This window comes from Triticum dicoccoides, chromosome 7A (genome assembly GCF_002162155.2).
Source record: "Triticum dicoccoides isolate Atlit2015 ecotype Zavitan chromosome 7A, WEW_v2.0, whole genome shotgun sequence".
Taxonomy (NCBI): Eukaryota; Viridiplantae; Streptophyta; class Magnoliopsida; order Poales; family Poaceae; genus Triticum; species Triticum dicoccoides.
The window spans coordinates 134,960,033-134,983,681 of record NC_041392.1 but is presented as its reverse complement, the minus strand read 5'-3'; the positions used below and the strand labels follow the sequence as shown (position 1 = coordinate 134,983,681).

Genomic DNA, 23,649 nt, shown 5'->3' with positions numbered 1-23,649 from the left:
CTAAGGAAAGGATACTTGACATTGGAAAACTCTAGCAAACGAACTATACGATCTTGTGCTATGTTTAAGATTGGGTCTTGTCCATCACATCATTCTCCTAATGATGTGATCTCGTTATCAATGACATCAAATGTCCATAGTCAGGAAACCATGACTATCTGTTGATCAACGAGCTAGTCAACTAGAGGCTTACTAGGGACATGTTGATGTCTATTATTCACACATGTATTACGATTTCCGGATAACACAATTATAGCATGAATAAAGACAATTATCATGAACAAGGAAATATAATAATAATGCTTTTATTATTGCCTCTAGGGCATATTTCCAACAGTTGGATCGTAGTCGCCAAACCCTTCTTCCAAGGGTTCTTGCCCCACCATGGCATCCAAACCATGGCCGAGAGGCTGCTCGTCAAACGCATCGTCTTGAACGACCTCGCCCTGAAGAGAACCGAGACATAACTGTATCAGAATGGATTGGGGTTAGGTTCAGTTGTCTACGCGACAGTTTTATACAGTTCGAAATGCTGACCTCTCCATTCCCGACCTCCAACTCATCTGGCTGGTGCGCCGTGCTCCAAGCGGTAGATACGGAGCCCGCCCGCGATGGAGATGAAGGCTGCATCAAGTAGTTTCTTGCTCCCTTCAGAAATTGATGCGCAGCTGAAGCATATGCATAGATCACAAACTAACTTTTCAGAAAAAGATTTAAGGAACTCACATGATTAATTAGGTGGAGGAACGCATTATGCCCCTCGCCTCTGGTTGTGCCACTACTTCCCGATTCAGCGGCTGAGCCTCCCATCGGACGCAAGCGGGCGATTTGAATTTGTTCGAACTGTGCTGTGGGAAGTGGTGTGTCTGAAGTGTACCACCTCAGCCTTGGCCTCCTATTTATACCGTGCCTTCTGCCAGCTCCAAGGGCGCCCTTTTCCTGCGTATGGTACCTTGTTTGAATTTTGAATTGGTGGGTACGGCAATAGCTGCCACGGGCTAACGTTGTGTCTTTGCCGTCGATAGGCAAACAAGTCGTAAGCCTATCCAGGCCACCATTTATGTCGTCACCCACTGGAAGCAAAGATTTATTCGCATGACACAGACGGCCTACTCAACAACTTATTCTTAATGTTACAGCCAGTAGCAATTTCAGTTTTCTAACAGCACGTACAGTAGTAAACAAGTTTGCCGGACGATAACCACAAAAAACCTCAGCACAGCGGTATACAAGGATTCAGCACTAATCGTGTGCGTCCAACTCTATCACAGTTTACAAACCATCTCGAAAAACACATAAACTTAGAAACCTATATCAATTCTCTGCAAACCCTAGTGGTCTCATGCACGTCGTACGCCGGTGCCCTTCTATCCCGTAGTTTTTGCATTTACCAGGCTTCCGTGGCTTTTTCGGCATATCCCCTCTATCTGGGCATGTCGTTTTCTTGTGCCCTTCGTGCCTACATATGCTGCAGAACCTTGTTCTCTTACTCAGTCCTTCATACGGCGCCTTGTCCCTGCTGTTTGTAGGCCTGCCAGGCCCTCTACGCTTCTCTGGTGCTGTGAGGCACTGCATGGCATTCGTGCTGAATGAATTTCCGGCACTTGCGCAATGGTCGGCCTCTCGATCAGCATTTGCTTGCTCGCCGTTGGCAGATATCCTGACATCAGCCGTTGGAATCACGCGATCCTCGAAAGCCAGTCCATCACGTTTCTCTGCCAAAGGCGCTGCACTCCGAATCACCGAATCAAGGGCAGCGTTGACATGCTCGTAGCATGCAGCACTTGCGTCCCCCATCCGCACGACTTCCATGGCTTTGAAGTATAGTGTCGCATGCCTACAAATGAACGACATGTTCTGTGAATTGTCTCTCTGGTACTGGACTAGGTGACCTGGTAGTATGTCTCTTGCGTCCTTTGTCCACCGTTTTACGACGTGGTATTTAGGGATTTCTTCTAGATGCAGAATTTCCATAACCTGCACGAGAGAAAACCACTAGTTAGTCAGGGGTTTTTAAGTTACTGTATATTTTTTATATCAAATGCTACATGTTTTCTGGCAGATTACCCACAAGGCATGGCTGCACAGCATGCCCGTGTGCTCAAACTGGCCGCACTTGCAGGTGAATATTGATTTGTCGTCGTTAATGGTAACCTCATATTCAACTCTGCTCCACTTCTCTCTTTTCGCCGCATTGTTGTGAGTGGTGATGTACTTCCTCATCTTCTCCACCTCAATAACATTGTATGATGTTGCTTCGATAAGTAGTCGCCCAAATTCCTCAAACATGCTCCTTGTATAAACCTTGCTGGCATGACGCTCTATAGCAAGGTTAGTACATCTAACAGCACCGCCCTGCAATGAAAACACACCAGTATACATAAGAATCTCATCCAGTAAATCCCCAAACAATACGACAAAGCAAGATCAACATATTGTGTATGGCAAGAATCTACTTACAATCATAGTCCTCTTCTCCTCGTAGCTTTCGTCCCGTTCTCGATCAAACTGCAGTTTCATGTATTGTCGGACGAAAACATGCGTTGGGCTGGCTGGTGGCATGTACGATTTCAGCATGTGGTTTGCGCTCTCGCTTCTTTGGGTGCTTGTCATTTTTGCACAGAAAACACCCCAGAAATATGGTTTGGCCCATTTCCTTCTGGTTTCATAAATTTGGGTCATGTAGTTATGATTCCTCAAATTGTACTTGTCGAGGAGAGCTGCCCAGGCTGATTCAAACTCTTCCTCAGTCAGCATGTGGTTCACAACTTTGTGAAATTCAGCCTGGAAGTCACCCTTCTTGCTGTACAGTGGTCCTAGTGTTTCCTTCGCCTTTTTTAGGACATGCCATTTGCACCAACGATGTACTGTATCAGGATAAGTTTTCTTGATTGCAACCTCCATAGCTCTGCACTGATCTGTGAACAAAATAAGAAGTTTTGAATCAGACATATCATCTGCACAATTACGAATTTGATCAATGACAATTATTGGTTTCAAGATAACGTCCTAGGTGACAAGGATCAGGACAAAAAAGATTCGCACCGCCCCCAAATACCTGTGAGTATTGTCTTCGGCGCTGGCCCGCCCATCATCCAGACAAATTCCTCGAACACCCATTTGAAGCTCTCTTCTTGTTCGTCGCGCATCAAAACCCCTGCCATGATGCTCTGGTAATGGTTGTTAACTCCGACAAATAGCCCAAATGGCATATCGTACAGGTTGGTCATGTACGTCGTGTCGAATGTAACTACATCACCAAAGAATTTGTATTGCATCCGGCTGCTGCCATTAGCCCACATGAGGTTCCTAATCTTACTATCTTTCTCTGCCAACACTACATACGTAAATCCTGGATCGTTGGCCTGGATGTCAGCAAATGCTTGAAGTGTTTTCCGGACATCATCCTCAGCTTGCTCACGGCTAATCTTCCCACAAATGTTTCTTAGCGTCCTTTTTGTGAAAGGTACCTTCTCGAGTGACCCAAAGAAGCTCCCAATAATGTTGTAAACCTTCCCAAGGTTAACATTGTTCTCCCTTAGTTGCTTTATCAAATCCTTGGTGTATACATCAATGTGCTTATGAGAAGGCCAGTGCACCTTCTCTCCCATTGTCAGAGACATCGAATGGCTGTGACTCGCTCGATGCTCTGTTATGTACCAGCTGTTGTCCGATGCACGCAGAAGCCTGATCAGAGCAGGGCACTCACATCTGCAGGACCTGCTGTTTTCGGATTCAGGTTTCCCCTGCACACCACAAAGGAAGACATGTCAACAGTCAGCAGTGCACCATTTCCCAGATGAAATCTTGCTCGCACACACTACTATCTAAATTTTTCTTTGTTGGAATCAAATTATGAACTCATCGAGCAACCACAAACAATTTCCTGCATGGTTTTCGTTCGCTCGGCGTTGAGTCTGCTCTTTCCATATCTTATTCCGAAACCGACTTCCCAAGAATATAGGTTGTAGAAGTCATATGCCTCGCCAAGCGAATCGAAACTGAGCCCCAGCTCAGGCCAAACGACACTCTTGTCAGGCTGCTCCGCATATTTGCGTATAGAAATCTCTAGAGCACTCATCCTCGAAGGGCATGGGACTCGGTCGGGTGGCGCGCTTCCGAGACGCAGCCTGAATGTTGCACAAAAGTAAACGTTAACTGTATCCATTCTATCCGAATTTTCAACTGAGATGCGACGATTCATCTAGCTAGTTCTCCATTCACATTATTTCATTTTCATATCGCACATCGGCAAAAAAGAATATACACATACAGAAGTACGATTCAATGTTATGCCAGTTGATGCGGTTTTAACTGAGTTCATATTAACACCATAATAGGAAGAAATCTCTGCTGTCAAACCTTCATTTTCCTAACATGGCTATCTGTCTTATTTTCTTGTCTTTGGCAAGAAGATTGCAACGCCATTAGGTGAATTTACATTCTTCAGACCAGTTGCAAAAATATCTGGTCCCTCAATTCAGGTTATTTTCCAAGAGGTATTGCTCAATCGACCCACAGTGTTCATGACATCATTTAGGATCTATTGGGTTGTTTTCTATCTCAGTCTATACGTGTTGCACATACATGTGATGCTCATGTGAACTCATCTGTTGAATGACAAAGAACAAGGGAGGAGATCATGTGCTCTTACCTTTTTGTCCACCCGGGGTCTTGCGGATTCACCCTGTCAGTTGACTGAGCAGACCTCATCGGAGATTCAGCACGGGGACGACGTTCACCATGTGGTCGGTCTGCAGCTACGCCCTCGACATCCACCTGAGCTAGCCCAGATTCCCCATTGGCCTCAACGCGATCTTCAGTTGCACCCCCATTCTGCAGCAGATAGAGGAGCGACACTAGATCTGGTTGCTCAAGGCTGTCGGCAAATTCTTCCCGTACGGGAAATCTGCGCGAGGAAAGGCGATTAGCCGGCAATAGAGGTCAGATTCGTATGCAGGGTAGGTCGAGCAGAATTTATAGCTACGAGCTGGATGCAGCAAAGGATAACAAAAAATGCAAAGATCTGCCCGGAACTTACCTGTCCACTGCGTCGAGCAGGAACTCCATTCCCTCCGCCTCCATAGTTCGGTATCCTGCCTTGCAAACGCAGCCACCGCCGACCAGGAACTCCGTCCGGCACCGCCCGGCAGCAGTATCGCATTCAAGTCGCTCACACTCTAGGTTACGCCGCCGGTCACGGCTCTTCCAGAACGAGCTGGGGAAGGGGATGGACAAATCTTTTTTTTGTTGTTGCCCATGCGCACGAGACGTTCCCCTTCGACCGACACGACGACACAGATTCCGCCCACCGTCCAGGCCCCATTATCTGAACCAAGGCCCAGAGTAGAAAAGGTAACTTCCTGGTCCATGGCCTAGAAGGAAAGCCATTGTTCTGATCCATGGCCCAGACCAAGCAGCCGCGCCGTCCGTCCGCCTGCCTCGCCTCGACCCCACGTATTGCCCACTGTTCCCTACTGTATTTCGGAGATTCCCTATTTATCCGACGCCCGTATCTGACAGCACAGCAGGTTTTGTTCGCATCCCAAGGCAGATATCGACGACTTAGATTATGGGTGCAGCTGAGCTCGAGCTCCAAAACGCCCCTCTCACTAGTATTACCCTTTAAAGTAGAAAGATAACGAAATAATTTTTAGAAACTTGCACACAACTTCATTCTAAAATTGCACGTTTTGTAGTATGCAAAAAACAATCATATAATAGTTTAATTTTCGCACATATTGCATAGTATTTATGTGTACACATTTACACTCACTTAACATCCTAAAATACCAACAAAAGAAAAATGAAAACTAACTAACAAATAAAAAAACAAAAACAAGAACACACAAAAACAGATAACATAAAAATACAAAGGGAGAGAGATGAGGGTTGCATCGCATAGTTAATGGGATTTGGCCCATTAGCAAATCAACTAACCCATATGGGGTTAGTAAACAAAAACCCAGCACAACAAACATCACATGCTAGGAAAACGAGCAACACGAATCTTAGAGCAAAAATCAACTGCCAGGAAATCAACTGAGCCAAATTGAAAATCCAGGTAACTTACAAGTAGCTAAAGTGAGAAAGAAAGACTACATGTCCTTACCGTCTTAGTTGCCTTTTATCGAGAATATATTAATGGAAAAAATAGCTATATTGATAAAAATCTGACGGCAGTTTTCTGGCTTTCCGGCATGAAAGCATCCATCGCCATCCATCGCACTACACAAATCTTACAACTACTAGCAGTGCCATGACAGTTTCCTCCCACCATTCGCCGTAAATGCCACCCGCCACGAACGCCCCCACTATGCTCGTCTCCCCTTTTCTCTCCTTCTCGTTCGCTTCTTCCAATCACCGTGCATAGTTTCCCTCATTCCCCCCTCTCGCTCTCTTCTGGTATGCGGTGACTCCACGCCGAAAGACTCGCGGTCGTCTGCGTTTCGGTTGCCGGAAATAGGTGTCGGTGTCGTGGCTAACATGTACCCCTAAACCCGTCTACGCGCGACGCGAGCAGTGAATCCCTTCCCGGGAGATCAGGAAGACTTCAACATAGCAAGGTGCACCCGCACTTCCTCCTTGAGGGTATAATGACACGAAGTTATAAGAACTATAGGCAGGTCATCGAGAAGCGCCGCTCTCACATGGCCTTCGGCTTCCACACCAACAATAAGGTACGAGGAAATACCAAGACAACAACAACCTTTTCCGGGAATGCCCAAGGTGTGGGCTCCCACGAAGGAAATGCTCCCCCGGGGTCGGCTCGTTCAACCCGATCCGCAGCACTCCACGTCCGACCCACTAGGGGAATTGCATGCGCCTCGACGCCATTGTGGCCCAGCCTAGCAGCAACGCAGCCCGCATGCCTTTTCCGCCGCTTAGCGTGCGAAGGTCGCCTTCCCCTTAAGCGGTCGTGACGTGTCGAGAACCTAAGCCTTTTTACCGCACTCCCAACACCTGTTACAGTGTGTAGCACGGTAATAGGAGGCGATTACGCTAAGCGATAGTGATGGGACGTGCGTACATTTCCAGGCTCATGAGGAGATGACACATAAACCCCACATTAAATATGGTAGGTATCCTACAGAAACGGTTTTCGGCCAGATCTGGGGAACACAAAACATAAGAGAACAGAGAGGGAGATCCAATATTGGAGGGGCTCCTACCCCTCCGCCGCCATAGAGACCAAGGACCAGAAGGGGAACTCTCCTTCCACATAGGGGGAGGCCAAGGAATAAGAAGAAGGAGGGGGGCTCTCTCCCCTCTCTCCCGGTGGCGCCAGAACGCCACCGGGGCTAGGATCGTGACGGCGATCTACATCAACAATCTTTCTACCGTCAACACCAACTTCCCCCCATTTATGCAGCGGTGTAACACCCCTTCTCCCCGCTGTAATCTCTAGTTAAACATGGTTCTCAACTCCGTATATTATTTTCCAATGATCTATGGTTATCCTATGATCTTTGAGTAGATCCGTTTTGTCCTATTGGTTAATCGTGATCTTGGTTGGTTTGTACTTTTGATTTATGGTGTTGTCCTATGGTGCCCTCCGTCTCGCGCAAACGTGAGGGGCCCCCGCTATAGGGTGTTGCAATATGTTCATGGTTTGCTTATTGTCAGTATTGCGGGGGTGACAGCAGCCTAAACGCGGATAAGTGGGTTATGGCGTATGGGAGTAAAGAGGACTTGATACTTAATGCTATGGTTGAGTTTCATGACCTAAATGATCTTTACTAGTTGCAGATGCTTTCTAGGGGTCCAATCATAAGTGCATATGATCCAAGTAGAGAAAGTATGTCAGCACATGCCTCTCCCTCACGTAAAATTGCAAGAATGATTACCGGTACTTGTTATCGATTGCCTAGGGACAAATGACTTTCTTGTTGACAAAAGCTATCCGCTTTTATTGTCTCGCAATTTATCTGTAGTTTTATTCTCGCAAAGTACTCGTAGTTTTATTCTTGCAATATAGTTTCATACTTGTTCTAGGTAAAGCAAACGTTAAGTGTGCGTAGAGTTGTATTGGTGGTCGATAAAATTTGAGGGAATATTTGTTCCGCCTTTGGCTCCTCATTGGGTTCGACACTCTTATTTATCGAAGAAGGCTACAGACGATCCCCTATACTTGTGGGTTATCAGGAACTCCCTGAAATTTTCATCGCCCACGCTTCTACTATGATTTTTTCCGTCATGGACGGCCCAAACAATGTCATGCAGGTGCGTCTCCAGCCCGCCCAGGACGAAAAGCCCATTTTCTGTCATGCTTTTTGTCATAGAAGTAGGAGCCCATCACATCTATGATGATATCGGGTTTTGTCACAATTATCATCATAGAAGTGTCATAAGCATGACAGGAAAAAAAACGTTCGGCCCAAAATGTCACGGATGTGTTTTTTTTGTAGTGCTAGATTGATATTAAATTATGTGAAGACCATTTCATACTTAGTCAAGAAGCATTTCATCAGGATGCTTAACTAATTTATTAAGTAACTCAAAGCACAAGGCTCCACAACAATCCTTGATTACCACCCTTCCGCAAACCTCGCACAACAAGCAAGACATTCTGAAAATCAAAACCATTTATTGGATTGATTGCACAAGCAACCTTATTGGATGTTGAAACCCTTCCCTTACATGTAATAGTTGAGGCAACTACCAACACACATATTTAGGGCAAACATATTACGAAGACACGAGGGGATTGGCCACATGACCGATGAAGAGAACCACACCAGTGACGTCTTCTCGGATAAGGAAGAGGAAAGGGTGATCTGCAACGAAGTCCATCACAATGGGCATCTGTTGTTGTTCGATCGCTACACTAGTTGCCGCTGCAGCCTCAGTTCCTTGTTCATTCACTTCGACAAATGACTTGTGGAAAATAGATGAGATGAATAGGCCCACATGAGAATTCACCATCTCTGAAAGGTTTGCCTCTGTGCTAAATGGCAACTGAAGACCCAAACTCTTGAGCAAATTGGTTGCTTCAAATCCAAACGATATCTTGAACTTTGGCAGCATGAACTGCTCAACTACAACTTTCTCCGTTGGTATATGCTTATCGATGAACTCTGATTCAGTGCTCAACCTTTTGGCCAAGGTCCAGAGACCATCACGTCTTTTAGGAAGAAGAATGTACATGGAGAATTGCCTATTGTCTCCACCTTTCTGATATGGAATCTTAAGTACCTTCAAGCCATCGGAAGATGAAATGTATTGCTTATTTGTACTGGACATGAATGGTGTTTGAACAGTGTCCCCATTTAAAAGGTGGAACTTGTCGTATTTTGTCTTAGATTCATCAAATTTCTCAGTCCAAAGTCCCTTGAAATAAAGGGCATTACCAAGAACCAGTCTAGTGGTGTAGTCAATAGAGCCTTTAGGGAGGATCTCTCTGATGAGACCTGTTGTGACATTCTCTACCCATGAGTTCACTTGACTAGCAACTTCAGGAGCCCGGACCATGGCAAAATACATCAGCACTTGGCAAAACAAAATCAGAATAATATCTATTTGCAGTTTCTAGAATGATATAAACCAAGAAAGCATAAGATTGTGCAATAAAATAGGTTAAACTGTACATACTGTTGTGCCACCATGACCAAAGTTTTGACTAACCAAATGTTATTTCCTTTTCAAACAAAATTTACAAGAACAAAAGGTAACAATGGCACAAGGAATCAAAGACGGTGTATCGACATCTTTTATACATAATTTCTATTTAAAAAGGTCACATACCCAACTGATGACAGAAATAGTATTAACGGTTAGATGGTCATGACATCTACAATTTCCTTTGTAGTACGATCTTTCCATGATTATAACCGATTGTTGATTTATTTCGTATATTTTCTAAGAAACGAGAGAATCCCATGATGGCAACGAAAACCACGTAAGAAAAATGGCACAACTTCTCACCATGAGAAGTCTTGCAACACACCCTACTTGAAAAAGGGTTGCATATTCAAATATACAAAAAGGCCGCAGCCATTCCTAATGATCTGATAAAGTACCTAGCAGTAAAATATAAAAAAACCTAAAAAAAGTAAAATATCAAAAAAATGTGGACAATCCGTAAAATATCAATTGTATACTAAAAGCACAATACAAGTGAAAACAAGAGATTGCTTAATTAGATATTTAAAAAATGAAAGTAGAACATCCGACCATTGATTTAGTTGACCATTTGATTATTATTGGATCGCAAAATTTTAAATCATTACAATTGTAAATAAGCATAAATATGTACCTAATTAAACAAATCGTGATCATTATAACTTCATAATTGTACCTAAATATATGATGATCGATAGATCTTCATAACTGTACCTACACAGATCACGACCTTAGATCATCATGGTTATGCCTAAATATATCACCGCCATTATATTCATAATTATACCTAAAATGTCATGATAGTTAGGCCTTCATAATTGTACTTAATAGTAGGTCAAGGCCATTAGATCTTCATAATTATACCTAAACGTATCATCACTGCTGGATCGTCATAATTGTATCTAATTAAGTAAATGATCTAAAAAGCATTTGCATGGAAGCCAGTAAATTAAAGATCTAGATTGGTGAAAAGATTTAGCAGAATGTCAAAGGATACCCATCTCTACATTACTATATCAGAACAAAACTACCACTGAGTAACAACGACATATAGACATGTAGAAAGAAAACTATCACTTTTTGAACTAGCAGTAAAAAGGAAGGTGGTCAACCTTATTCTTGAAGTCCACGGATTGGACCTCGGACTTATAGTTGCACACAGCGAGCTCCTGGAAGGAAGGCTTGAGGGAGAGCGACGCGTCTACAAACACGCCGTTGGCGAAGGCGATGCGCGGGCCGCCGGTGATGGACGCATCGGCAAGCACTAACTGTACCACCTGATCCGCGAGCGAGTGGAGTCCCTCGGGCCCGCCTGCATTCTCGTTCCCAAGTATGGCTACGAGCTGGTCGCTGGTGGTGCCGCCAGCGCCGGCAGTAATGAGGCTGAGCGCGACATGGAGTGAGACCGGGGAGAAGGCGACGTTGCCGGTAGCAGATTCGGGGTCGGATGAGATGGCGGAGGCGAGGCGGAGGGCGAAGCGGGTCTGGTGCGCGACTGAGAGGCGGACATCGGTGGCAAGGGTGGTTTCCATGGCCGGGGTGGTGGTTCGTCGGACTTGTGGTAGACTCGAGAAGAGAGGAAATGAACAGGCAGTACAGTTTGCATGGGTGTTATGTAGTTAGGAGTACTATTTAACAGGTGCCTGAAGAAAGTGTGCACGGCTTTTTATCTTTGGAAACATCTGCGGATGGCACAAGAAATCGAAATAAAGTGGTTTTATTTGCTTAGTTCAATTAGGCATTGCTGTGTCATTTGGTTCGATCAGACCTGAAGCCAAGCGTTCGGCTTTGGGTGTGATATATCCGCACTTCTGAATTCTCTAGAACATCGGATTTATGTGGACATTGCTACAGGACGGGTGACCTTTTAGGTGTTCGTTTTGGAAGCATCGTGTTTTCTACAGGTTGGGATTGCGATGCCAATGTGTAAAGTTTAAAGTAGGATGGAAGATATGGATGATATTGCATGACAGAACATAAGTGGGATTTATGTGGAGATTACTACATGTCTCGTGACATTTTAGGTCTTTGTTTCAGAAGTATGGTGTTTCCTAATATCACAAAACTAATTAGTAGTACTAAATTCCAAGGTTGAGATTACGATGCCAACCTGTAAAGTTTCAACTAGTGTGAAAGATTTGCAGGATATATTTCATGACAAAACATAGTGGATTTACATCACTGCCGTGGGGTGTGGACTTAGCTTAGCTGGTGGTCCAATTAAAGTCTTAAAATCCAAAGCAGAATATGGTTCCATTCTCCAACTTCTCTAGAGGATAACCATCTATGTTTTCCATATGACTGGCCCTAGTTCCCTTTAACCTTGCCTTTGGAGGAGATAGGGGCTTCCTCATGCTCAGGAAATTTAAGGAGACGGTGGGGGTGGGGGGCAATAATTAAATTAGATAACTTCAGGGATCTATTGTACTCCCTCCGTCACAGTTTAGAAGGAAAATTGCGTGCGCTTTCACAATAGACAAGGTTTAGGGCGCATTGCATTTATTTCTAGTAGCTAATTAGTACTTCGATATACTATTTCTATATGCATGCGTAGTGTGAATGCTATTTTTTAGCCCATCTCATAACCAATAGATAACCACCTAGGTTCCAGAGAATTTTCAAGCGCGCCTTCTAAACCGTGATGGAGGGAGTACGTCTTAAGTCCAAAATAAATATAAATGATATCACTGATTAATGTGAATGTGTAAACAATGGAGGGGAGAAACTAAGCTTTGACAATAATATGGTGGTTAGGGTGAGAACAATTGCTCAATGGTAGGAGTCAGATGGGTGGGCTTCACCCAACTAATGTTGACGCTCTCGAAGGGAAGTGGCATGGGAGCAACAACGAGGAGGTGAGTCAGGGTTGGGTATCTGATGTGTACCAGAACTGGCGGCGACCGCAACTGTGGCATTGCCCTGCTCAGAAATCATGATATGATCAGAGTCTATATTGATATTTGATAACATGATAGAAATACTTAGTGTGCATAGATGGGCAGCAATACAAGCAATGATTTATTCCCCCTCATTGTAGAATAACATATAGAGTACAATGTGTAAGAACATTTTAGATATTCGATGTGACCCACATAATTTACCAAAATAACTCTCATAAAATGACGCCTAGCATGATGATTACTAGAAATAAAATAACTAGAATTATTGGTTCAAATACCCTCTTCTCCCTCTCCCTCTCCCTCTCTCTCTCTCTCTCTCTCTCCTTCAAATTAAATAAATTAATTTTTTAAATATTTCAATAAATGGATTTATGTCATTTATATTTTAATATGTCACATGCAAGGAAGGAACAAAACAGAAACAATCCGTGTGAAAAAAGCTTGCCCATTCTTTAGAATTGTAGTTATGTCATTCATTTGAAATAAATTATGAAACGAATCCATTACATCTACCATAATTCTTGCCTTTTCTCAAGAGAAAATGAATCGCTAGTGCACATCTAACACCATGTGCCGACTCCCAATCGAGAACTAATATCTTCATACAAGAATCTGGAAACATTATATGCAAAGAAAAGTTCAATTAACCATGCACTCAAATGTGGCAAATATTTTTTTAAGCTTGAAATAGTAGGAGAGGCTCCTCCTGTGCTATATTAAAACACAAGATATGGTTACAATATATACACTAGATCATCGAGATGGCGCGGGTTGCCGCGACCGTCCATTTTGGAGATAGAATGTACTGGTAGTAATTTGCAGCGAAGCCTGTAATACACGAGCGTGATGCATACATGATCAACTATATATTCAACTTATAATGTCCAGAGAATTTGGTAGTGCTTCTAGTAAAATAATGTTGCAAGATAACATCTCGTGTGTGCATAGAACTACTCGCAACAGGCAAAGTATGTGATACGGCAGCATACCTTTTTTTTGGTTCAACAAAATCTGCGGGTCAGTGATCTTTCATCAGTCTACATTTTTCCCTAGGAGTCGGGCGAGTCGAGCCGCTATAATGCATCTATTTTTTTGTGATATGATCTGTACAAAAATGAAGGGACATGCCTTTCCCGCCGCGCCAAGGGCTTTTTTGTGAGCAGGAAATATCTAGGGGCTTTTAACGAGAACCCACACGCCCCGTCTCCACCTCCCGGGCGCTGATTGCGGCCCATGACACATTGGCACACCTAGTCAGCGTCGGAGGTTTATGCAACAACGATTTGCATCGCTAAGGCAAGTTTTCGAACCACTTATTTGTAGGCTACAAGTTTAGCACTAAAGTGATCAAACTTTTAGCACCAATAGGCAATTACCTCTTTTATGTCGAGGGGGTAATGACATGCCTAATTGCGTAGTAAGATGTTCATTGTCAATTTGTGATCGAGTGTTTTCATTTTACATGGCCGTTCAGTTAAGTACTATTCCGGGTGAACAAGTTTCAGTCCCCAGCTCATGTCTTCGCAGTGCCGGACATGGGGCACGAGCTTCCCGGTATCGGCGCCACCCCTGGCCCTGCAGTCGTAGAAGGGAGGCCCGTGCAAGCACGGCTCCATGGACGCGGCCCGGCGACACGGCGGGTCGGGCGTGGTGAGGTTCTCAGGCTTGAACATGATCCACGGGGTGAGCCCGCCGAGGCCGTGGCCGACGTACCCGAACGTGGACCAGCCGCTGGTGACGAGCGCGTCGGTCATGCTCAGCAGGTACATCTCGGCCAGCGCCTTCATGTCGTGCGTGGCCTCGCCGGTGAGCTGGTGCTCCTCGTGGCTCGGCTGGTGCACGCTGACGACCTCGCCGGCGGCCGTCGCCGACTGCCAGTACCTCCCCCGGATGTTCTCGAAGTACCACGAGCTCAGGCCGGTCATCAGGACGGCTTTGGACCGCGCGCCGGCGGTCGAGGCCGGCGGGCCCGGGTCCTGCGCCACCACCTCGGGCAGCAGATGCTCCTGTGAGGTGCACGCGAGGATCTGGTCCAGGACGTGCTTGAACGGCGTGTCGCCGTCGAACACCCTCACCTGGATGCCCAGCCGTTCGTCCGAATCTTTCAGGTACGAATCGTAGAACCTGGTGATGAGTCCCCAGACTTTGTTGGTCGGGTGGAAGAGGTAGCGCGCCAGGAGGTAGAACACCGAGTCTTTCCGCGGGAACAGCTTGTCGAGCTCCTCCTGGTAGGCCGGGTTCAGGAAGAGCGCCGGCACGAAGTAGCCGTCCGTCCTCATCACCAGCCACGGCGCGCGGTGGAGGAACTCCCGGTGGTCGTCGCAGTAGAAGAGCTTGTCGTGGTAGGTGCAGGCGTGGTCGAGGTCGACGAAGACGTACGGGAGGTCGGACACGGACGCGGCCCGGCCGTACTCCCGCGCCAGGTTCCGGTAGCTCTCCGGCACCTCGCCGGTCAGGTTCTCGAGGTCCCCGAGCGGGAAGTCCGGTGGCAGCAGCCACGACGTCTCCTGGAACGGCTCGCAGAAGAGGTCGGGCAGCGACGTGCCCCGGTGGACGAGCAGCACGCGGTCGGTGAGCATGGCGTAGAGGAACGCCGACGCCATGGCCAGTATCCGGTTCCCTAGGCCCCTGTACGGCACCAGCACGAGGTACTTGCAAGCGTCGTCGTCCGTGGTTGTGCCATTGCCGTTTCCGCGGGGCCCCAGTCGCTCCGCCGCTCGCCGGTATGTTTCGGTGCCCGGGCCGCACCGCCTCTGCAGCGCCTCCTGCTCCCGCAGCCGCTTCACGAGGTGTGTCGACGGCGAGCGCGCCAGCTTCTTGAGGTGGGAGGTGGACTTGTACCGGCTGATGCACGATTGTTCGTCGAACCCGGGAACAAGCAGGCCTCCGAGGAGCCCGTCCTGATTGGATTCTGCAAGGCAACACATGAGATAAATTAGCGCCTCTTTACCCTAATTTGGAGTACAGTTAACTGATTAAGCACCAGCACGAGATGCGCAATAGGAGTATCTGTCATGAGTTCATGGCAAATGGCGATCGATTGGCCTTTGGTGTTCAATCTTCAACGCAAGTTCTTCTCGCCATGCATGAATTAAATTCGTCCGGAAACATGGCGCATGCAAGATTGAACGCGCCATGACGAGACGGCGGAGGAAGATAAAGAGGGAGGCGCATTTATCGGCTCGACGGTTCCTACCTCGGCGGTCGTACGTCGTCCTTGCCGTCGCCGCCGATGTCCAGCCGGACGCCAGCGGCAACGGCCTGTCTCGCCGGCTAACCATGATCGCCAGGAAGGGCAGCGCGACGAGGCAAACCGCAAGCGACGAGATCCACTTCCTCGCGATCCATGGCTTTCCTTCGTCCTCCTCCTCGGTCTCCACGTCGGCGCGGTGACCGGCCGTCTCCACGGCGACCGAGCATTGCTGCGGCGGTCGCTTGATTATGCCATTGCCAATGCCAGCACCGCCCTCCAAGGCCATTGCTACCTGGTGGATCGTGCGTTTTTCCCGGGCTCGCGGATCTCATCCTGACTGATGCTAGGAATTAGGAAAGGCTCCACTATTTGGAAAGGGGCTAAAAAGGAAAATTATCCGCTGTAAAAATGTAATTTTATATTAGGGCATGTACTCTACAATGGTGCTATCTTAGGAGTGTCACATAGGATAAATAATAAGGTGGAGGAGAGAGAACTCATAAAAAAAGAATTGTTTTCTCTTATTTAAGATAAGACAAAAAATGATCTCTTAGCACAATTTGTCTCACTATGTTTTAAAAAATTGCTAGTTATTAAAGATAAAACTAAGAAAACTATCATGATTCACGTATAGCTACACGTGCTAAAAAAGTTCGGCCGTGGCCGCTACGCGTTGCAAGCCACGGCCGGAGGGCAACGCGTATAGCCGGAAGTGGTCAAATTGTTCTTTAATAAACCAAGCACACAAGCAAGCACTTTGATTGATCGTTTGAGCTAGCTTTGCACATACGAGCGAACGACAAGGAACTTTGAATATTTTTCTGAAAAAGGGAGCAAATTTAAAATACGAATATTTTCTGGAAGTTGTGAACATTTTGCAAACATATTTTGAATCTTGAACACAATTTTGATTCCAACTTTTTTTTAAACACAATCAATTTTTATTTTTTTAATATTTTTGAAAGTTTTAATTCTGAACATTATTTAGAAAATGTGAACAATTAATGAAATTCTGAATTTTTAAATGAACAATTTTTTTAAAAAATACATTGAACATTTTTTTAAATTTGTGACTTTCTGATAACAAAAAAGGAAAAATAATCAAATTGACAAATTGCATGTTAATCGTGGACTTGCAACTAGGACAAAAAAGTTTCGGCCCAGTTGTGAGTCGGTTGTGGATTTGCAACTCGGATAAAAAAAGGTCGAGCCGGTAGTTAGTCGATGATGGACTTGCAATTGTGTCCTAAAAATCTTGGCTAGTTGCAAGTCAAGGATGAGCTTGCAACTCGAAAAAAACATAATCTAGGGTTTGTTGCGTGTCAATGGGGAACTTGCAACTGGTTAAAAAATGGTCGGATCTAGTTGTGAGTTGATGGTTGACTTGCAACTAACGACAAAATGAAAATCAAAGGTCACGGTTGCATGTTGATGGTTCACTTGGATTGGTATAAAAAAGGGTCAAACCCAGTTGCGAGCCGATGGTTGACTTGCAACTGAGACAAAAAATATCGGAACCCCAGTCGCGAGTTGAGGGTGGACTTGCAATTGGGATAAAAAAAAGGTTGGGTCCTAGTTACGAGTCAAGGATGGGATTGCAACTGAGACAAAAAAAGGTCGGGCCCTAGTTGCGAGTCAAGGATGGACTTACAACTGGAAGAAAAAATGACTGGACCCGAGTTGCGAGTCGAGGGTGGACTTGCAACTAGGACAAAAAAGATCCGGCCCCAGTTGTGAGTCGAGGGTGGACTTGCAACTGGTACAAAAAAGGTCGGGCCCGAGTTGCGAGTCAAAAATTGACTTGCAACTGGGACAGAAAAGGATGGGCCCAGGTTGCGAGTCAAGGGTGGACTTACAACTAAGACAAAAAAAAGTCGGTCCCTAGTTGTAAGTCATCGGTGGACTTGCAACTGGGACAAAAAAGATTGTTCCCTAGTTGCAAGTCGAGGGTGGACTTGCAACTGGACAACTAAGAAACAACGAGCCCAATTACAAGTCGAGGGTGGACTTGCAAGTGGGATTAAAACAAGAGGAAAACCATTGGCCAAAAATGATAAAATAGAAAACAGAAAATCATGAAGAAAACAAAACAAAAAAGTGTCCTAGCTAGTTGGGCTGATTCATCTGCGGTTTGTTCGTTGTTGAGGGGTGGACTTGGAATTGAGACAAAAAAGATCGAACCCTAGTTACGAGTCAAGGGTTGACTTGCAACTGGGATGAAATAAATTATAGGCCCAGTTGCGAGTCAAAGCTGGACTTGCATCAAGATGAAAAATAAAGCACAAGCCCCAGTTGTGAGTCAAGGGTGTGCTCGCAACTCGGACAACTACGAGACCAGTTGCAAGTCGAAGGTGTACTTGCAACTGGGACAACTAAGAAAATACAAGCTCAATTGCGAGTTAAGGGTCGACTTACAACTGAGAGGGAAACAAGCTATGGGCCAGTTGCAAGTTAAATGGTGGACTTGCAACTAGGATTTTAAAAAATGCTCCAGTTTTGAGTCGAGGGTGGGCTTGCAACTTGGACAACTACAAGCCTAGTTGCAAGTCGAGGGGGGACATGCAACTAGGATAACTACGAAACTACGTGCCTAGTTGCGAGTCAATGGTCGACTTGCAACTAACATGAGACAAAGTACAATCCCAGTTGCGTGCCAATGGTGGACCTGCAACTGGGATGAAAAACTAAAACACATGCTCAAGTTGCGAGTCGAGGGTGGGCTTGGAACTCTGACAACTACGAGCCAATTGCGAGTAGATGGTGGACTTGCACCTGGGAGAACTATAAAACTACATGGTAAGTTGCCAATCAATGGTGGGCTTGCAACTCTGACAACTACGAGCCTAGTTGTGAGTAGGTGGTGGTCTTGCACCTGGGAGAACTACGAAACTACGTGCTAAGTTGCGAGTCAAGGGTCGACTTGCAACTAAGATGAGAGAAACTATAGGCCCAGTTGCGTGTCAATTGTGGAGCTGCAACTAGGATGAAAAACAAAAACACATGATCCAGTTGCGAGTCAAGGGTGAACTTGCACCTGGGACAACTATGAAACTACGAGTGTTGTTGTGACTCAAGGGTCGACATGCAACTAGGATGAAACAAACTACATGCCCAATTGCGTATCAATGGTGGACATGCAACTAGGATGAAAACAAAAGCACATGCTCTAGTTACGATTCGAGGGTGGATTTGCTCCTGGGGCAACTACGAAACTATGCCCAGTTGCGAGTCAAGGGTCGAGTTGCAACTAGGATGAAACAAACTACAGACTCAGTTGCATGTCAAAGGGTGGACCTATAACTGGGATGAAAAACAAAACACATGCAAAATAACAGGGGCCAAAGTTTGGTCGATGAGAAGATAGGGGATGAGCTTCACCATCGAGCCCCCAAACGACGAGATATATGGGCCCAGGTGAAAAGAAACATGAGAACATGATGACACAAAACAAACGGGACAGGAAGACGAGCGACAAAAAAGGACGAGCTAACACGGGCGTGCATGATCGAGTTTGTGCAAACATTAAAGTAAACAAATCAGACATTTATAGACTTAGATGAGCTAAAACTCATCTAGATTAGATTTAGCAAATCTAGAAAGAAAAATCTAGTTACAATCTTATCTTGCTACACGTCAAACCAAAATAAAACAAAACAGAGAATAAAAAGATACGTGGCCCTCCAAAAAAAGCTAAGCCGCAAAAAAACAATACACAAAACATAATAACGGACCACTAAAACTGTCATATCAGGTATCACTGCTTCACGAGGGACAAACAAAAAACAGGACGCAATAACAACGAGCACGACTCAGAAGCACGTTTATCTAACAGTAATATGAGTTAGCTAAAACATTGTTAACTCTCATTTAGATGAGAATTAGCAAACCAATCCAAAACGGGACCTAGACCACGCCGCGAAAATGGCACAACAAAAGATGTACGCAAGAATAAGTCGACAAGTAGACACCAAACACACAACGCAACACAAAGTGCGCGTGACAAAATGACCGGCCATCAAGATTTGTACGACATTTAAAATGAACATCTGACAAAGTGAAAACTAGTTCATGAATTTTAAACAAATAAGTAAAGAATAAATGGAGAAAAAATATAAAATGAGAAACTAGAAAATATAAATAAAAACAAAAGATCATGTATTTGAAAAAATAGTTCATAATTTAAAAGAAATAATGAACTAAAAAAGAAAACAAAAAACAGAAATGGACAAAAAAAACAAATTCTGGGAGCCAAAATGGGAGTGTACAAAAATGAGAAGAACTAGGAGCGAGTCGTAGCAGAGACTTGTGAAGAGAAATAGAAAAACGCAGCCAACAGCGAAAAAAACAAAAGGACCACAACAACAAGGCCCAGGCCAGACACAGGGGACGAGCTAGCAAAGAGAACAAAAACGGTCCAACAAGACACAGAACACGCATCGATGAGGACTGGAACAGAACGAGACAGATTATTTTGCAATTGCACAAATCTTATTGCAAGTTTAATCCTGTGGTTGTAAACTTAGATGTAAGATAGCTATTTCATATTCACTAGATGTGAAATAGCAAACCCGATCTGATTTATGTTGTTGTTGCTGAAGCAGTACCGAAGACCTACTTGTATATCTCATCATTGGATCTGATGATGTGTGTACCACCAAGATCAAAGAATAACCCAAGAATCTCTTTACGGAAGGGTCAAAGCTCAGACAATGGAGACCCATGTCCACCCTATCTCATTTTTCTTTTTGAATGTTGCACGCACCACAGTGGCTGGAGGAGAACCCGGAAGACACCGCTGGAAGGACCGAAGTGATGGATGAGCGTAGACTAATCTAAAAAAAGGATAAGCATAGACTAATCTAATGCTCCAACATTTTTTTACAATAACCTCAACAGAGGGTTAACTACAGCTCCCAACGGGCAAACACACAAAGCGTCCCTCGATTACGCCGGCCCTTATTAGAGAGTGAGCGATTTTCTTCCTGAAACAGGCAATTTTTTAGCAGTGTTTTTTCAAGTGTTTTTTTTCTATTTCATTAGTTTTTACTTGGGTTTTCCATTTTATTTTCAAAAAAGAATGAATAGTTATTTCTTTTCAAAAAGTGTTTTTGAAAAAGAAAGCATGAACATTTGAAAAAGTTATCATTTCTAAAACATTTGTGAACTACAACCTCCGTCCCAAATTACTTGTCTTTAGTTTGTCTAGATACGGATGTATCTAACACTAAAACGTGTCTACATTTCTTAGTATTTTATGAATTTTTTGAACATTAAAAGAATGATCAATTTTCAATACATAAATTTTGGGTTTTTTTGAACATTTTCAAAAAATAAAAGAAAAAACATTCGGGAAGGCCCTCAAAACATGTAAAAAGCCGAACATGAATTAGAGTGACCTAGCAAAAGTATTAATCACAATGTGGGCAATTTGGTGGGCGAGGAGACGCGCAATGCATGATAACGAGTTTCAGAGTCCTCTCTCCACCATGTGCTTTATCACTGCCAAGCCGAGTACTGTTGCACGACCAAGAACAAGGACTTGGATTGCCCGGATGGCAATAAAGTAAAAAAATCAATGTAGATGACGGTATATCTCGTCAAGGGACGAGACTTGCCTGCTCCCCCGGCGTGTGCCCATCCGTGCTCCCGCGTACATGGCTTAATTTGATTGGAACAAAATAAGACCGGACCCCACCCCCTTAAAATCAGGGGGGAGATGATTAGATTAGAAATAAAAGAGGAAAAAAGACAACCATAGAATGAAGTGGGAGCACGGATGGAAGCATGGGGAGGGAGCAGGCAAGCCGGATCCCTTGTCAAGGTAACGTGGGTACGGTAGCAGCCCTTTGCAGGGATAAGGATGGTCATTATTTGGGGGCCTCAGCTATTGTCTATGATGGTCGTGTTGATGTTGCGAGTTTAGATGTTCAAGCATTCAATGAAGCTTTGGCACTAGCAAAAGACATAAGTCTCTCACGTATGACAATTGCAACAGATTGCATGGAAGTTCTTTATAATATAGACAAGGGTGCGTGGACGCATTACACTCCAGTGCTGCATGAAATTACAGAGAGAAGGAAGGAGTTTGAAGATGTTTCTTTCCGTTTCGAGCATCGGGAGGCTAACTTTGAAGCCCATGCACTGGCTAAGGCGGCTTCAACCCTCCCATTAGGTCGCCACTTGTGGCTAGAGGATCTTCCAGATATTTTTTGTATTCCTCTTGTTTTGAACTTTGAATAAATCTCTAGTTGCCTGTCAAAAAAAAGTTTCCCAAAACAGGAATCTTGTAATCCACTAGCTATCTAAACGGGCTGGCCCACTCTAATTGCTCGTTCTCTCTTCCTTGTGTGTTTGTTCTGGGTGCACCTACTTCTCGCTTTAAGCGAGCCAGGGGGTAGCTCTCGCGTCGGGGGAGTCCCAAATGGGCCAACCCAGCCACGCCGGAGACCAGGGCCTGTTTTTTTGTTTTTCTTTTCTGTTTTCTATTCTCCTTTTTTGCTTAATTTTTCTACTTTTCGTTATAATTTAAAAATATTATACATATATATTATACAAAAACATTTGAAAAAATGTTGAACAAGTATCTGAAAATTATTGAATAAGTATCAAAAAATGTTGAACAAGAATTCAAAAAATGTTGAATAGATATTTGAAAATGTTCAATAAGTATTAAAAATGTTGAACAAGTATTTCAAAAATATTGAATAATTATTAAAAATGTTGAACGAGTATATGATTTTTAACAAGTATATGGAAATGTTGAATAAGTATTAAAGATGTCGAACAAGTATTTGAAAAATGTTGAAATAAATATTAAAAACATTTAACAAAATATTTTAAAAATGTGGTATACGTATTACAAATATTGAACAAGTATTTTAAAAATGTTTAATAATTGTAAAAATGTTGAAAGAGTATATGAAAAATGTTGAACAAGTATTTGAAAATGTTGAATAAGTATTAAAAATGTTGAACAAGTATTTAAATAATATTGAAAAGGCGGTCGGACAATGTTGAACGTGTGTAGAAATAATCAGGATCACTTTTTTTTGACATATACAAAAATGTAGAGCAAAAACTAAAACAAACATAAGAAAAAACAAAAAAAGGAGAAGAAGAAAAAAAACCAAACCAAAAAATGAAGAAGAAAAAAAACCAAAAAAATGGGAAGAAAAAAAAGAAACTGAATAAAAACAAAGAAAACCCTATGAAAAAAAACAAAAAGAAAAAACAGGAAAAAAAACAATGGGAAAAAAGGGCTTCGTCCGCCTCAAGTAGAAAACACGCCAACAACTTATTGCGTGCAAAGACACAGGCACAGTGCCTAGCATCATGAGCTCTCTGCCAGGAGACCACAGACCGATCCCCGCTTCTCCCAATTTCCCACTCCCCTTTTCATTTGATCGTTGCGCAACAATGGGCGGGCCTCGCTTCTCCCTATTTCCCAACCAGCCACCACCACGTGTTGCTCAGTAGCACACCCACGAAATTCTGATTTTTTTTCCTCATGTGTTTTCAGATTTTCACTAGTTCTTCTATGGGGGTTTTGTCGGATTTTTGGCTTTTGCTTGGTTTTCATTAGGTTTGGGCGGGTTTTTTTGTTTTCTTTTTAGGCAATATTTTTCTGCAAGAGGCACAACATGCACCTCTGCGAGAAGAGAAATGAAAAAACTATGGTAGTGCTTCTGCGATAAGCCCAATCCAAAAGCACAGCTGTGTTTATAAAAAAAAGGGAAAAGCATAGTCTGTGATTGGACGAGAAGTACATTTGTGTTTTTTTTTCTAAAAGTGTAGCATGTGCTTCCGCGAGAAGCATTGTGGTGCTACCTGAAAATGAGAAAAAACACGGCGTGCTTCAAAAAAATTAAAAAAGCACGGCCGTGCTTACCATTTTTTTCTTCTAGTTTTGGTTTTTTCCCTTTTTTTTGTTTTTTT

General features: G+C 44.1%; 3 protein-coding genes across 4 annotated transcripts; all 3 read right to left on the bottom strand.

Annotated features, from left to right (window-relative positions):
* Positions 1–1,110: 1,110 nt before the first annotated feature.
* On the bottom strand, positions 1,111–5,307 carry LOC119329494 (protein FAR1-RELATED SEQUENCE 5-like). Of its 2 annotated transcripts, none has more exons than XM_037602551.1 (7): positions 5,042–5,307; positions 4,655–4,909; positions 3,887–4,130; positions 3,059–3,746; positions 2,461–2,918; positions 2,068–2,355; positions 1,111–1,977 (listed from the first exon to the last, which is right to left on the bottom strand). In XM_037602551.1, exons 1-7 carry the CDS (start codon positions 5,083–5,085, stop codon positions 1,315–1,317), a joined length of 2,640 nt encoding a protein of 879 aa, XP_037458448.1. In that variant the 5' UTR covers positions 5,086–5,307; the 3' UTR covers positions 1,111–1,314. The 2 variants fall into 2 exon arrangements, with proteins under 2 accessions (XP_037458448.1, XP_037458449.1); XM_037602552.1 differs by having other exon boundaries at positions 1,809–1,977; positions 2,072–2,355.
* Positions 5,308–8,613: 3,306 nt separating this feature from the next.
* LOC119327890 (serpin-Z7-like) lies at positions 8,614–11,364 on the bottom strand. The gene is made up of 2 exons (XM_037600964.1): positions 10,730–11,364; positions 8,614–9,458 (listed from the first exon to the last, which is right to left on the bottom strand). The coding sequence occupies exons 1-2, from the start codon at positions 11,151–11,153 to the stop codon at positions 8,689–8,691; spliced, it is 1,194 nt and encodes a 397-aa protein (XP_037456861.1). The 5' UTR covers positions 11,154–11,364; the 3' UTR covers positions 8,614–8,688.
* Positions 11,365–14,002: 2,638 nt separating this feature from the next.
* LOC119328708 (galactoside 2-alpha-L-fucosyltransferase-like) lies at positions 14,003–16,000 on the bottom strand. Its single transcript, XM_037601680.1, has 3 exons — positions 15,718–16,000; positions 14,463–15,432; positions 14,003–14,252 (listed from the first exon to the last, which is right to left on the bottom strand). The coding sequence occupies exons 1-3, from the start codon at positions 15,998–16,000 to the stop codon at positions 14,003–14,005; spliced, it is 1,503 nt and encodes a 500-aa protein (XP_037457577.1).
* Positions 16,001–23,649: the final 7,649 nt, after the last annotated feature.